General features: G+C 40.4%; 1 protein-coding gene across 1 annotated transcript; it reads left to right on the forward strand.

Moving 5' to 3' along the window:
• Positions 1–12,555: 12,555 nt before the first annotated feature.
• On the forward strand, positions 12,556–12,942 carry LOC130934361 (uncharacterized). The gene has a single exon (XM_057863939.1). The coding sequence runs from the start codon at positions 12,556–12,558 to the stop codon at positions 12,940–12,942; it is 387 nt and encodes a 128-aa protein (XP_057719922.1).
• Positions 12,943–13,377: the final 435 nt, after the last annotated feature.

Raw genomic sequence — 13,377 nt, forward strand, 5'->3', positions numbered from 1 at the left:
ACAGGGTGGAGAATGTGCATAGACTATAGGAGGCTGAATGATGCTACACGAAAAGACCACTTTCCTCTCCCTTTCATTGACCAGATGCTTGAAAGATTGGCTGGCCATGCCTACTACTGTTTTCTTGATGGATATTCTGGATATAACCAGATAGTGGTTGACCCCATGGATCAAGAGAAGACCTCCTTTACTTGTCCCTTTGGAGTCTTTGCATACAGGAGAATGCCATTTGGACTATGTAATGCTCCAGCTACCTTTCAAAGGTGCATGCTATCAATCTTCTCAGACATGGTAGAAAAATTTATTGAAGTCTTTATGGATGATTTCTCTGTTTTTGGAGATTCCTTCAATACTTGCTTGCACCATCTTACCTTAGTCTTGAAAAGGTGCCAAGAAACCAATTTAGTTTTGAATTGGGAGAAATGCCATTTCATGGTACCCGAAGGCATTGTTCTTGGTCATAAAATTTCAAGAAAGGGTATAGAAGTTGACAAGGCAAAAGTAGAAATTATAGAAAAACTTCCTTTGCCAACTAGTGTGAAAGCCGTTAGAAGTTTCTTAGGACATGCTGGATTCTATAGGAGATTCATCAAAGATTTTTCCAAAATAGCAAAGTCACTAAGCAATTTGCTGGTGGCAGACAATCCTTTTATCTTTGATGATGAATGCAAACATGCTTTTGAACTTCTAAAGGCTAAGCTCACCACAGCACCAATCATCACACCCCCAAGTTGGGGATTACCTTTTGAACTCATGTGTGATGCAAGTAACCTTGCAATTGGTGCTGTGTTGGGGCAGAGGAAGGAAAAGAAGCTTCATGTTATCTACTATGCAAGTAAGGTATTGAATGAAACTCAAAAGAACTACACCACAACAGAGAAAGAGCTACTAGCTGTGGTATATGCTTTTGATAAGTTTAGACAATATTTGATTGGATCTAAAGTCTTAGTGTATACTGACCATGCTGCTATTAAGTATCTTATGTCAAAACAGGATGCCAAACCAAGGCTAATCAGGTGGGTGCTACTCCTACAAGAGTTTGACATAGAGATAAAAGATAGAAAGGGCAATGAAAATCAAGTTGCTGATCACTTATCAAGGGTACCACAAGATGCATGCCAAGACAACCTTCCATCAATAAATGAAGAATTTCCAGATGAACACCTCTTGCACATTCAACATGTCCCTTGGTTTGCAGATATGGCCAACTACAAGGCGGGGAGAATCATTCCACAAGAGTACACAAAACAACAAGCCAAGAAGCTGCTACATGAGGCTAAGTTCTTCTTCTGGGATGAACCATTCTTGTTCAAAAGATGCCCAGATGGAATGATAAGGAGATGTGTGTCAGAAGGTGAGATGAAGGACATACTATGGCATTGTCACAACTCTAGTTATGGTGGTCATTTTGGAGCAGAAAGAACGGCTGCAAAGGTCCTTCAAAGTGGTTTCTATTGGCCTTCAATCTTCAAGGATGCTAGGGAGTTTGTGAGCCAATGCAATGAATGTCAAAGAACAGGGGGTTTGTCAAAGAAAAATGAGATGCCTCAAAAGTTCATTTTGGAAGTGGAACTCTTTGATCTGTGGGGAATAGACTTCATGGGACCCTTTCCTCCATCTTACACATTCAAATACATTTTGGTAGCAGTAGAGTATGTCTCCAAATGGGTAGAAGCAATAGCAACCACCACATGTGATACCAACGTGGTCTTGCAATTCCTCAAGAAGAACATCTTCACTAGATTTGGAGTGCTTAAAGGACTTATAAGTGATGGGGGAAGCCACTTCTGCAACAAGCAACTAAATTCCTTACTCCACAAGTATGGTGTTACACACAAAGTAGCTACCCCATATCACCCACAAACCAATGGCCAAGCTGAACTTGCCAACAGAGAGCTAAAAAGGATTTTGGAGAAAACCGTGGGGACAACAAGAAAGGATTGGGTTAGGAAGCTGGATGATGCACTTTGGGCATATAGGACAGCCTTCAAGACACCCATAGGAAAATCTCCATTTCAGCTGGTGTATGGAAAGGCATGCCACCTCCCTGTGGAGCTTGAACATAAGGCCTTTTGGGCCACCAAACTTCTGAATTTAGTTGCTCAAGCAGCAGGAGAGAAGAGGTTGCTACAACTAAATGAACTTGAGGAGTTCAGATTGGAGGCATATGAAAATGCCAAAATATACAAAGAGAGAGCAAAGAGATGGCATGATAAGAGGATCTCTCAAAGAACATTCGAACCAGGCCAAAGGGTGTTGTTATTCAATTCAAGATTGAAGATCTTCCCTGGGAAGCTGAGGTCTAGATGGACTGGTCCATACACCATCACCAAAGTATCACCTCATGGCTATGTTGAGTTACTTGATGAAGCCTCAAAACAAACCTTCACAACTAATGGACATAGGGTGAAGCACTATTTTGGTGGCCCTTGGAGCAAGGAAGAAAGTGTGCAACTCTTAACATGAGCAAAGAAGCTGCAATGTCGAGCTAAGGACAATAAACAAAGCGCTTCATGGGAGGCAACCCATGCACAGGGAGTCTTTTATTTTCATATTTTAGTAGTCAATAATGATTAAGTAGACTAGTACATGGTGTATGCAAGGCACTAAGTTTGGTGTGGCCAATCTTCAAGTAATGGCAAAAGTGTGTTCTCCAACACTTAGCCACAAACTAAGTTTGGTGTCCATACATACACGACAATGCTAGACTATGAAAGTATAGTCATTTATTTTAGTAAAAAAAAAAAAACGTGAAATAGCATATAATGAAGAAAAAATACTAAATTTGATGTGGCTATCTTTGGAATTAATTCCATAGAACACTTAGTCACAAACTAAGTTTGGTGTCTTTACTTGCATTATTAATACTAGAAAAAATAGATTAGGGAATCAATTCATAAATTTTAATTTTAGTTTAGTCAATTTTGCATAGGAATATCATCATAAGTTTTTAGCTATTAATGTCACTTTAAGAATCTCAAGCTTTTGGAATTTTGTTGTAGGAAAGAAAGAAAGAAGTGATGGGGAATCTCGGAAGCATATAATGAAAGAAAGAAAGAAGTGATGGGGAATCTTGGTGAGTGAAGTCACGGATACACAAGGAAGGGAAGTCACATGAGTTTTGAACTTTGTGCATGGGGAAAAACAACTCAACATGCATTGGGCACAAGGAAGCATGCTCCCCATGCCATGACCGAGCCTTAAATGTCACTAGAACCATGCATCCTCACCAAAGTTCACTTTAAATACTTCAACCATATTCATCAAACCTCATTCTTCATCACTCATTCTTCTACTCCCATAACCTCATTTCATTACCCAAACTCATACTCAACCTCCAACCTATTCCATGTTTCACAAATTCTAGCCTTGAACCTCATCTTTACCCAACAAAACTCTTGAAGCATCACATCTCCTCACATAACCGAAATACTCCACCCCCCTTCACCATCATTTTCTAGCTTGCCCAAGTCACGTTGTGTCATATATCCCCCCATTCAAAACCATTTTCCTTGTGCTTGAGGACAAGCATTCATCTAAGTTTGGTGTTGGGGAGATTCAACCTTGCAAGTGAATCTCAATGGCCTCATCATCAAGGGATAGGAGAGAAGATGAATTTGATCAAAGAAGATTCAAATCCAAACACGAGCGTATCTTCAGCTGGATGTCAAGAAAAGATGTTGTTCCAGAGTTACCATTCAAGCTAAGAAAAGATGAATACCCTGAAATACAAAAAATAATCAGAAAAAGGGGATGGGAGCTTCTCTGTGACCAACCTCAAGAAGTGAGCATGCTTCTCATCCATGAGTTCTACACTAATGTGATAAGAGAGTTTGATGATGAAGAACCATACATGAGTTATGTAAGAGGTGTGACTGTTGATTTTAGCCCGGACACCATCAACAGGGTGCTAAAGGTCAAGCAAAAACAGTTCAAACGAGCTAGCTATGAAGAAAGGGTTGAAAATGACCCAAAATACATGGATGTGGTGAGCGACTTATGCAGGGTAGGCACGGATTGGGTGTTTGATTCACATGGACAACCACTCAAACTTCGGAGAGGTGATCTCATTCCTCAAGCAAAAGGATGACATGACATAGTGAGGAGATCATTGATCTCCACTTCAAATAATTCTGAGGTAACGGTGAATAGAGCAATAATGATCCATTGCATAATGAAAGGAGGGGAAATCAATGTTGGAGACATTATAGCCAAGAACATCATTGACATAGCTCAAAAGGTCAAACAGGACAGCTGGCTAGGATATCCTAGCACTATTCTGCGCCTATGTGAAGAAGCTGGAGTGCCTCTGGAAGAATTTGAAGAAACTGATGTGGTCTCTATTGGAAAGCCTCTCACCCGAGAAAGGTTAGAATTTATCACCACAACCCAATTGGAAAGACAACCTTTGGCAAGAAGGAAAAAAAGGAAAGAAGTAAGACAAGAGGAGGAGCCACAAGAAATGGATGAATCCCACACCTTGAACATGAATCAACTCCAAGCCGCTTTAGAAGGAATTTCTAGGCAATATTCACAAATTCAAAGAAGCCAAGAGGAACAAGCTCAACAACAAAGGGACCTTTGGCAATTGATGGATCAACAAAGAGGGGTTCAAGTTCAATGGATGAACCAACAAAATGAATACCAAGCACACATGATGGAACTACAACAAGAACAATATGCCAAGATGCATGAAGCCATCAACAATTCAACTGTTGAATATGGAAAAGCCATGGAGAAAGTAATACAAGAACAAGCTCAACTAAGGAAAGAGCAAGCTCAGCAAAGGGAGCTTCTCCATAGGTTGGATGCTAGACATGATACATTTCACAAAGATTTCAATGAAAGCAGAATGTTCAGGGAAGCCAGGCATAAAGACAGACTTGACTATGATATATGCACCCAAGAAAAGCTCAGTTACCTCTGTTCCACACCCCCATTACTCAACCCACAAATTAAAACCTTTAATGAAGCCCGCAAGATATTTGAAGAGCAGGAACTTGCAAGGGTGAGATTTAATCAACAGAGGCTAAAGGAGACAATGATAAGCTCAGGAATTTGGCAAAGAGAAGAGGGGGATACAACAACAACAAAACAACAAGGAGAGCTAAGAAGGAAAAAGAAAGAAGACCCAAAGGAGGATACAACAACAACAAAACAACAAGGAGAGTTGAGGAAGAAAAAGAAAGAAGATCCAAAGGGCAAAGGAAAGCAAGGAGAATCAAGCAAAGGAAAAGGGACATGAAGACTAAAGGTGGTGAAGTTCCTTTGTTTTTCTTTATGTTTTATTAAATAAAGAAGATGTATGTCTGAAATATGGTATACCTTCTAGGATGCATTTTCTTTTTGAAGCATTGTCTTTTATGTTGCCCATTCCATGCATCACCACTCACAGATTTGGAATGGTTGTTTGTCTTAAGTACTTTTACTTGTCAATGGAATAAAAGATGTAGTTTGAGCAAGAACAGAGAGAATCCTAGTTTAAAAAGAATCATGTTATCCCATGAGAAAAGTGCTAGCATACATGCATTTATTGTGAAAGAGTCAAGGCTCAATGAACTCAAAAGAATGCTTGCTTATACAAAACTAGTTCGGTTAAGGATCACAAAGACTTTACCAGTAATAGCACAAATAACCTTGACAATAAAGAAAACAGAAAACAAAGAATGAAAGGCTAGGCATCAATGACAAAATTTGGATATGTGTCTGTGGTGATTGATGTTAAGAGACATACTTGGGCTAGTAAATCCGAGGGGTGCTTCATCACCCGATAACTTGAGTTAACTAACTCGGGATTATCGATTGAAAACTCACAATCAAGAGTAGCTCTATAACAGAACATTTAGTAACCCAAAGAGGTGCTGGACACCACTATCCAAATAAAATTTCAATGTTATATGCCTGTGATTGAATGTGTTAAGGAGAGAGGCTTGAGTTAGTAAATCTTTAAGAGTGTCTCAACACTTAACAACTTGAACCAACTGGTTTGGGATTGTTGATTGAAAACTTATGCTAAAGAGCCGCCTTAAGACAAGATTTCGAGCTTGTTTGAAATAAGAAGGAATATAAAAAAAAGAGGAGAAAAGCTTCAAGTAAAGAATGGTTCAAGGATCATGTGCGGTGATAATAGAAAAGGTCTAGTGAAGTTAACCAATTTAGTATTGAAGCAAGCATTTTAATTGAGAGAGTTGAGTAGCCATGTTCAATTACAATAAATTGATGATCACACAAGTGAGGATAACATGCTCAATGAAAAATTACTCTCTGGCAGAACATTCAAGTCTTACATCTTAGATTCTTGTGACAAAGTTTTTATATTTTGCTTGAGGACAAGCAACACTTTAAGTTTGGTGTTGTGATGCAATTGCATATTTGTTATATTAGCTAGTTAGTTTAGTTGGTTTTAGCTTAATTTCACTCATTTCTCTAAATAAACAAGTCCTTTTATGAGTTTTATCTTCATGCATGAGAGCACCAAGGAATATGTTGATTCTAGCCAAATTCATGCAAATGATTTAAAGAATACATACATGAATGAGTATGAATGAATCTCATGAAATTTATTGCATGAATTGGTAAGACTTTGAAGCCATTTCCTTTGTTGATGATAGGTGATGAAACAAGGAAGCATGGAGGCAAGAAGTTGGCGTTGCCAACTTGGGAAAAGGGGGCGTTTTCATGGACAACGCCAGGCAACCAAGAAGCAAAGTTGGCGTTGCCAACTTGAGGAATGTGGTGCGTTATTATGGACAACGCCAGGTAACCAAGAAGCAAAGTTGGCGTTGCCAACTTGAGGAATGTGGTGCGTTTTTATGGACAACGCCAGGTAACCAAGAAGCAAAGTTGGCGTTGCCAACTGAGGAATGTGGTGCGTTTTATGGACAACGCCAGGCAGCTTTGGAAGCAAAGTTGGCGTTGCCAACTTGAGGAATAGGCTGCGTTGTTGAAGGTAACGCCAGGCAGCCTTGGAAGAAAAGTTGGCGTTGCCAACTTGGAGAAAGGAGTGAGTTATTCAAGGCAACGCCAAGCAACAAGAATGAAGCCTTGAAGAGGAGCTCGAGGGCGTTGCCAACGCCAAGAACCATAGGCGTTATTCAAGGCAACGCCAAGCAACTTTGGCACCATAGGAAGCAAGCTCGAGCACGTTGCCAACGTGCTACTTCACTGGCGTTATTCAAGGCAACGCCAGAAATGGTTGCTTGGCTAGGCACCAAGTCTTGGGTGCCAGCCAAGTTGCCAACGCCAGAATGTGCTGCCAGCCAAGTTGCCAACGCCAGAATGTGCTGCCAGCCAAGTTGCCAACGTCAAAAATCACGTTGCCAACGCCAGGAAGCCTTGCCAGCCACGTTGCCAACGTGGGAAGCAAGTTTTAGAGCCTTGAAGAAGGCTCGAGCACGTTGCCAACGCCAGCTTCTATGGGCGTGTTCACTGGCAACGTGGGAAGCAATGCCTGGAGCTAGGAAAGAAGGCTCGAGCACGTTGCCAACTCAAGAAAGCATTGGCGTGTTTGGCAACAACGCCAGGAAGCTTTGGATGGTGAAAAATTGTGATGCACGTTGCTAACTTGGAATATAGGGGCGTTATCCACAACAACTCCAACAAGGCAGCCTGACCATGTCCACTTCAATGGAAGATATCTTGAGCTACAGAGATCCAAATTGAGTGCTTCCAGTTGCGTTGGAAAGCTAACATTCAGAGCTTTCCAACCATATATAATAGTCTATGGTGGAGCACAAAATTGAAGCCAAACCAGAGTCACCTTTAGGCCCTAAAAACAAGAACATGAAGTTGAATTCAAGAAGGCTAGAGATGAGCCTTGGAGGTGGGCACGAGCACGTTGCCAACGTGCTAGCAAGGGGGCGTGTTTTGCAACAACGCCAGCCCCAAATCCTTGCCTTGGGAGGCTAGGCACGGGCACGTTGTCAACTTGGGAGTGAAGGTGCGTTTTTGGCAACAACTTGGCAGCTTAACCTTACCTTCTTTGAGGAAGCATAACTTGAGCTAGGAAAGTCCAAATGAGGTGATTCCAGTGGCATTAGAAAGAAGACATCAAGAGCTTTCCAATGATGTATAATAGTCCATATTGAAGCAGAGGATTGACACTCAAATTCTGGGCAACATTTGGCATGAAAATAGAGCCAAGAAGAGGAATAGCAAGTTGTTAGCAACAACTTGGGCTAGCAACGCCCAAGTCTCAAACTTCACTTCCAGGAAAGGCCATGCACGTTGCCAACGTGCATTAAGCCTAGAGTTGTTGCCAATAACGCCCCTCAATGGGCCAGAATTGGTGCCAACTTGCTCTGCCTCCTCTATTCCTTACAAAGGCTAGCAAGTTCTTCCAATTGAGCCAAGAATTCAACAAAGAGGAAGCCCATATTGCTAACCCAATTCAAGATATTTGAAAGAGTTTTAGGACTAGTATAAATAGAGATTGAGTTTGTACTTTGGGGGGACTTTGACTTTACTTTTTGACACTTAGAATTTTAGACTCTTAGACTTTTATTTTTGAACTCTTTGGTACTTCCGGGAATATACCCGAGAGCATTTTTTGGGGTTCTTCTTGGAACTTCTCTTCTTCATTTTCTGGAGCTTTAAGCATTTTATTTCTTCTTCATCTTTCTTTTACACTTAGTTAATTTTTGTTGATGGAAATTGTTGTTGAAATTGGAGCAATGACTCACTAAACCCCACTTTCATTAGGGGGAGGAGCTCTGCTTGTTGGAATGAATTGGTGAATTCATCTTGTCCTCCTCAATTTTAGTGGTTGATCTAAAGAGGGAACTCTTGTTCTTCAAAGATTCAACTACCATCGAGAGAGGGGTTAATCTATATGAATTATGTGGTGAATTTGAGGAATGAGTCACATAATTCAGTTTAGAGTTCACCCTTTCATGATTTCCTTAATCAATACACCTTGGTTAGTATGTGAGATGTAACTCTCCTTGGTTGAGATTATGGGAATTGTGTGGCTGGATTAGATTTGAGCTTCATCTCTTCTCATGAACAAAGATCACGAGAGTGGCATTTGGTTATGTGGAGAGAAATTGAATCACCAAGAGATTGGGATTCAATTACCCACTTGCCATGGATCTATGCCCATGATTGAGAAGGATTTGACTAACATCAATTCATGAACACTTGCATCTCTGATCCCTAATGATCTTCTTACCATCAATTCTTATTTCTTTTGCTTCTAGTTGTTTGATTACCCATAACCCAAGTCCCTTCTACATTCTGTCAATTTACTATTCTTGTCATTTACATTTTGTTCCTTTAATTCTTGTTATTTACTTATGTTCTTTAGATTTCTGCAACCTTTAATTCCTTGCCATTTATCTTTGATGTCATTTAAGTTTCTTGCACTTTAAGTTTCCGTTATTTACTTTCATTTTATTTCTATTGTCCTGTTCTTAAATTCCTTGCAATTTAAATTCCTGCACTTATGTTCAAAAGTTACATTAATCACAAAATCAAAATATTATTCGCTTAACTAAATTGACCATTTAACTAAAGTTGCTTAATCTACCAATCCTCGTGGGATCGACCTCACTCTAAGTGAGTTTCTACTTGATACGACCCGGTATACTTGCCGGTTATACGTGAAATCTTATTTTTACGTATCATGTATTCTTCATCTTTGTTTTCATTTTCTAGAGCTATGAACAACTAAACCCCTTTCATTGGGTTAGGGAGCTCTGTTGTAATTTGATGGATCAATACTAGTTTTCATTATTCTTCTTCTATCTTTTCTCTTGATTTTACTTGAAAGCTTTCGATCTTCATCCCATTGGGTAGTTATCTTGGAAAAGGAGCTATTCAAACTTGGATATCTTCTGAGCCTTGAAAGAGGAATGAAGAGATCAAGCTAGAAATGCTTTCTCATGCTGGACCAAATTGGGTTTGGATGGATATGTGACTATAATCCTCTCAATACTTGATTTGGGAAATGCATGTGGTATAATCAGTGATCACACTTCATCTCTTCTCATGAGCAATTGACCAAGGAATTGGCTCTTGATCAAGATTTGAGAGATTGAATTACAAGAAATTGTAATTCAATCAATTAAGATTGCCAAGGAGATCAATGATTGCATTGATTGAGGAAGAGATGAAAATGAACTTGATCCGGAGAATTGCAACATCTCCTGCACCCAATGAATTCCCCAATTCTGATCTCACCCATTCTCTTCAATTTCTGCATTTACTTTCATGAGCAAACACCCCATTCGCATTTATAATTCAACAATTTAATTTCAGTCATTTACTTCCAGTTCTTTAATTCTAGCATTTACTTTTCCATCATTTACATTCCAGCATTTTATTTTCTGCAACTCTCAACCCAAATTCTGAATTAGCTTAACTAGAACATTTTTCCAATTAAAGTTGCTTGATCAATCAATCCCTGTGGGATTCGACCTCACTCTATTTTGAGTTTTTACTTGACGACAAATTCGGTACACTTGCCGAAGGAAATTTGTTGAGAGACAATTTCCACCTGCATCAAGTTTATGGCGCTGTTGCCAGGGATTGATTGTGCATCAACAATGACTAAATTAGAAGATCACTAGATTGAGCATTTTTTGTTTTGTTGATTTAATTTTCTGTTTGAGTAATTTACTTTCTGTCTTAGTTAACTTCTCCCCTTCCCTCTCTACTCTTTCGTTTTCCTTGTTATCTACCCTTCATTTTGCTAACCCACTAACTGTTTGATATATTGCATCACTCACAACTAACAGTAATTATGACAGCAATACTATCTGCACATATTGTTAGTTGTTTGTACTTGTTGATTGTATGACAGGGAGAAGAAGCGGGGCTTCAACTTCCTTCGATTCTGAACCAGAGAAGACCCTCATTAGATTAAGGAGGGAAGCAAGAGGGAAACGTGCAATCGGTGCTGAAGAGGAGGAGGAACACTTTGAACTAAACATGGAAGGCAACATAGAAAACCAACATGAAGAAGAGGCTAATAACCATGGGGGAGGAGGTAGACCAAATCATGTTGGGGAGGATAGAAGAGTGTTAAGCTCTTATATCAATCCCAATCCAGGCAACTGTGGGAGCAGCATTCAGAAGCCCACCATACATGCCAACAATTTTGAGCTAAAACTTCAGCTCATCACTCTTGTGCAGAATAATTGCTCATTTGGAGGAGGTGCTCAAGGAGATCCGAATCAACACTTAACCATCTTCTTGAGGATTTGTGACACAGTGAAGTCCAATAGAGTCCACCAGGATGTCTATAGGCTGCTCTTGTTCCCATTTTCTCTCAGAGACAAGGCATTCAAATGGCTTGAATCCTTCCCAAAAGAAAGCCTGACAAATTGGGAGGAGGTAGTAAACAAGTTTTTGGCAAGGTTTTACCCCCCTCAAAGGATCAATAGGCTGAGAACCAAAGTACAGACGTTCAGACAGCAAGATGGGGAGATACTTTATGAAGCTTGGGAAAGGTTCAAAGACCTAATGAGGAGATGCCCACCAGAGATGTTCAATGAGTGGGTCCAACTGCACATCTTCTATGAAGGCTTGTCATATGAATCAAAGAAGGCAGTAGATCATTCCTCTGGAGGATCCTTGAACAAAAAGAAGACCATTGAAGAAGCCATAGATGTCATTGAAACTGTAGCTAAGAATGACTACTTCTATGCTTTTGAAAGAGGGAACACTAAGGGAGTAATGGAGCTAAACAATGTAGATGCTCTGCTGGCTCAGAACAAGCTCATTACCAAGCAGTTAGCTGACCTCACCAAGAAGATGGAAAGGAACCACGTGGCAGCAATCACCACCTCATCAATAACCCAAGAAGAAGTTGAAGAAGAGGACCTTGAGCAAGCCAACTACATTGGGAATTCACCTAGACAGAACCATGATCCATACTCCAAGACATACAACTCTGGATGGAGGAACCACCCAAACTTTGGGTGGGGAAATCAGCAAGAGCAAAGCCAAGACCAGAGACGTTACAACTCCAACAACAATGCAGCTCATCAACAATTCACACAGAGGACATATCAACACCCCCACAACAACACCTCTCACCCTTCCACCTCTAATCCCAATTTACCATCAATTGATGACAGACTCTCTAAGCTTGAAACCTTACTTGAAGGAGTATGCAAGAACGTCAGAAACAGTAAGGTATTTCGAGAGGAAGTGCAGTCAAACATGCAGAATCAAAATGCTGCCATCAAGAAACTGGAGACACAAATTGGTTATCTATTCAAGCAGCTTTCTAACCACAACTTCTGCAATAATAACAATTCAAGCAAAGAGGAGGAGTGTCAAGCTATAACACTTAGGAGTGGGAAGGAACTTAAGGAACTCTCCCAAAAACCACAAGAAGAAGGCTCAACTGAAAAGGAAGAAGAGCAAGATGGAGTTCAAACTCCCACTTCAAGTCTGCAAAAAGAAAAAGGGATGCCAAAACTGAACATCTCAAGAGCTCCATATCCTCAGTAGTTGAAGAAAAAGGAAGATGACAACCAGTTCGTGAGATTCTTGGAAATCTTTAAGAAACTACAAATCAACATACCCTTTGTTGAAGCAATAGAACAAATGCCACTCTATGCCAAGTTCCTGAAGGAGCTGATGACTAAGAAGAGAAGCTGGAAGAACAATGAGACTGTGATACTAACTGAAGAATGTAGTGCCATCATCCAGCACAAACTACCCCAGAAGTTGAAGGATCCTGGGAGCTTTCAGATCCCTTGTATTATAGGGGAAATCACAATAGAGAAGGCCCTTTGTGACTTAGGAGCCAGCATCAATTTGATGTCAGTAGCAATAATGAGGAAGATGAAGATCGAGGAGGCTAAACCAACAAAAATGGCCTTACAACTGGCAGATCGATCGTTCAAATTCCCTCATGGCATAGTAGAGGATTTGTTGGTGAAAGTAGGAGACTTCATATTCCCGGCAGATTTTGTAGTGTTGGACATGTAGGAGGAAGCCAAAACCTCTATTATTCTGGGAAGGCCGTTCTTGGCTACTGCTGGAGCTATCATTAATGTCCAAAAAGGTGATCTTACCTTGAGATTACACAATGAAAAGATGACATTCAATGTGTTCAAGGCCATGAGTTACCCATCAGAATAATTAGGGGAATGCATGAGGATAGACGCACTTGAAGAAGAAGTGCAGGAGTGTTTCGAAGAAGAAGAGCATGAAGAGCTCGAGAGATCAATGGAGGAGGAGTATATACCAAGTGAGGAGGTTGCCACAGCAGAGAGTCACGTTCAAGATGCACCACAGGAAGAGACTGAAAAGCCAGAAGCACCCAAGGTTGAACTTAAAGCATTGCCACCCACTCTCAAATATGCATACCTAGGAGAAAATGAAAACTACCCAGTGATTATAAGCTCGTGCCTCAGCCAAGAT

This window comes from Arachis stenosperma, chromosome 6 (genome assembly GCF_014773155.1).
Source record: "Arachis stenosperma cultivar V10309 chromosome 6, arast.V10309.gnm1.PFL2, whole genome shotgun sequence".
In the NCBI taxonomy this organism is placed as follows: domain Eukaryota; kingdom Viridiplantae; phylum Streptophyta; class Magnoliopsida; order Fabales; family Fabaceae; genus Arachis; species Arachis stenosperma.